A 3,018-nucleotide genomic window follows, 5' to 3' on the forward strand; every position below is an offset into this window, starting at 1 on the left:
GACGGTTACTTTTTAATCGAGTAATCACACTTTTTGTTTATTGATTAATCTTCAGTTATTTTTTCCCATCAGTCAGCTCATCTACTTGCTGATTTATTATTTCTTAAATAATAAAATCTCACAGTAAATATTTAAATATTTTACTCAGTAAGTTTCTCTTAAAAACGTATAATAGTGACATCTTTTCAGGTCAGTCTAATTTTCACTTTTTTTTTTTTTTTTTTTTTTTACAATTTTTACTGTCATCAGAAGAAGATCTGGACGTGTTTGACCTGAAGAAATACTCTGCTTCAGAGGAGGCTCTTCTGAGGCTGCTGCCAGTGGTCAAAGCCTCCAACAAAGCTCTGTAGGTGGACACATAACCATTCAGATTAAATGTAGTTTTCTTTGTACAGAAAAAACAACCAATGTTTGTAATTGTTTTCTAATGTTTTTGTTGATTTTTCCTCAGGCTGAGTGGCTGTAAGCTCTCAGAGAGAAGCTGTGAAGCTCTGTCCTCAGTTCTCAGCTCCCAGTCCTCTAGTCTGAGAGACCTGGACCTGAGTAACAATGACCTGCAGGACCCAGGAGTGAAGCGTCTTTCTGATGGACTGAAGAGTCCAGACTGTTTAATAGAAAGTCTCAGGTGAGTTTACTGCTGTTCATGTTTTTAAAATGATGACTCTGTGAACTCTTATTTTCTTCTTATCATAATTAAGTGAACATTTTATTGAATCTCTCAGATTAAGTGGCTGTAAGCTCTCAGAGAGAAGCTGTGAAGCTCTGTCCTCAGTTCTCAGCTCCCAGTCCTCGAGTCTGAGAGACCTGGACTTGAGTGACAATGACCTGCAGGACTCAGGAGTGAGGATGCTGTGTGATGGACTGAAACTGCAAACTGGAAACTCTCAGGTTAGTAAACTGCCTTTTGTGTTTGTAAAATGATGACTGTCTGAGCTGTTAATTATCTTTCATAAATATATTACTAAATCAACATTTTTTTAGGGGCCGAGCTGCTCTGCTGCTTGGTCCTCCTGTATTTTCCAGTATTCTTAATCTAACTTCCCATGCATGAAAATACACAAAACGTGGTACATAGCTCCAGTCCTATGCTAAACTTCCTCAACAGGAGTTAGAGTCCAGTTGTCCTGATGGTGGCGATATAGTGACAGTTAAAAGTTCAAAACTTTAAAACTTCATATCATATCATCAGAGTGGTCTACGGCTTTGAAACTTCCACTAAGCTGTAAACCCAACTGTAAAGACACTTTTGTAAAGTCCAACCAAGTTCAAATTAGGAAGTCATCACTGTTTTTATAAAAAACTGTAAAACTAATTAAGCCTATCTCCTCCCACAGTTTTTGTTTAATTCACACCAAAATGCTGTTTTCACATGTTTTCTATGTTGTCGAGTTGAAGTCTGCAAATTCTCAGATTTTTGTAACAGTATCTGAATTTTTGGCACTAGTTTAGCTAGTAACAGCTGTTATGCTGCCCCCTGGTGGTTGGTTGAGTCACAGTCTGAAGTCACCTCTAAATTCATCACTGGTGAGGTAGCTCAGTTTGATAAAAACTTACCTCGAATCCTTTGGCCCCCTCAGGGCTGTGAGTTCAGGTCACAGCTGGTGCAGATTAAGCATGTTTTTGCCTCCTCAGACTTTGTGCTGTGTGAGTTAGAAATGTGATTTCAAGGATATTTCAAGGATATATGATGTTTTGGCCTGGAAAGTCTTCTGATGGATCCTTACAGGTTTTTTATTTGTCTTCCGTTCCATCTTCTTACCCTTTCTTCTTCTTTTCTTTTCAGTTTTCTCAGCCATTGGTGTCAGAGTTTGTCATTTCAAGTCCTGAATAATGCAGAACAGCAGTTCATGCCTCCTCAGGGTTTGTGCTGTTTGGGTTGGAGACACATTTCAAGATTTAATATTGTTGGTCCAGAAGGATCTGCTGATGGACCATCATGGATCTGCCATTTTGTCTTCTTCCTCTCCTTCCTTTTCCTCTCCCTCTTCCTGAACCTCCCCATCTTCTTCTTCTTTCTCCATTTCTGAACACTTCTCCATAGGTATATCTTCGTGATTCTTTAAACACATACACATCCTTTATTCAAAGAATGTCTGAAACAATTTTGGTTGCATTTCAAATTCAGACTTTTCAATATAAAGATGTTTACTGATTTTGCATATTCTTAAAAATATGGAGTGACAGACTTCGGAATTTTGCAGTGAGGCAACGAATGGTACAGTTCAGTTGATGTCTTGGTAATTTATCAAGATTTTCTGAAGATCAAAACGTGAAATGTTGACAAATGTAGATTTATTATAATAACTTAAGCCCACCTCAAGCAATCATTTCCATATTTTGTGCATCAACATTGTGGCGCCCTCTAATGGCAAAATATCTCAAGACTGAAGTTCAGACAAAACAGCCGCACATGTGCACCAAGATTAACTACGAAAAACTTGATAAAAACTATTGTTTTTCTTTAACCATTGAGCTCTTAAAATTGTTTGCTGATGGCTTGTGTTGTTTATTGACTCACAGTGAATCTGCTGTTCTTTCAACATGAGGTTGTGTCAGTGATGTGCTAACTGGCTAACCATCGTTACCTGGCTAACTGCCAGACCTCCTGTTTTCCTGTTTTGAACAGACGGCTGCCGTCTGCTGGTACGGAGGAGAATCTCCTCTCATGCTTGTGCTGCGTTAAGTTTTAGTGCAGCTATTTAGCTGAGACACGAAGATGTGAGGTGACGCAGCAGGGGGCTTTTGATGAAGGCTTGGTGTGTCACGTCCTTAACATGAAACAAATTTTAATTTTGGGTTTGTGTGTGTTTTCAGTCTGTCATTCTGTCAGGTCTCAGAGACAGGCTGTTCGTCTCTGGCCTCAGCTCTGAGCTCCAACCCGTCCCATCTGAGAGAGCTGGACCTGAGCTACAACCATCCAGGAGACTCAGGAGACAGACTGCTGTCTGCTGGACTGAAGAATCCACTCTGGAGACTGGACACTCTCAGGTATGGACAGACAGACTGGACACTCTCAGG

At 39.8% G+C, this 3,018-nt stretch overlaps 1 protein-coding gene across 1 annotated transcript; it reads left to right on the top strand.

Annotated features, from left to right (window-relative positions):
• Positions 1–249: 249 nt before the first annotated feature.
• LOC121966293 (ribonuclease inhibitor-like) lies at positions 250–2,988 on the top strand (the record flags this gene model as incomplete). Its single annotated transcript, XM_042516396.1, has 3 exons — positions 250–346; positions 452–625; positions 2,815–2,988. Coding segments are annotated over 3 exons (445 nt in total), but the record flags the coding sequence as incomplete, so codon positions are not given.
• Between the last annotated feature and the right edge of the window lie 30 nt (positions 2,989–3,018).

Source organism: Plectropomus leopardus, unplaced genomic scaffold, assembly GCF_008729295.1.
Source record: "Plectropomus leopardus isolate mb unplaced genomic scaffold, YSFRI_Pleo_2.0 unplaced_scaffold23877, whole genome shotgun sequence".
Classification (NCBI taxonomy): Eukaryota; Metazoa; Chordata; class Actinopteri; order Perciformes; family Serranidae; genus Plectropomus; species Plectropomus leopardus.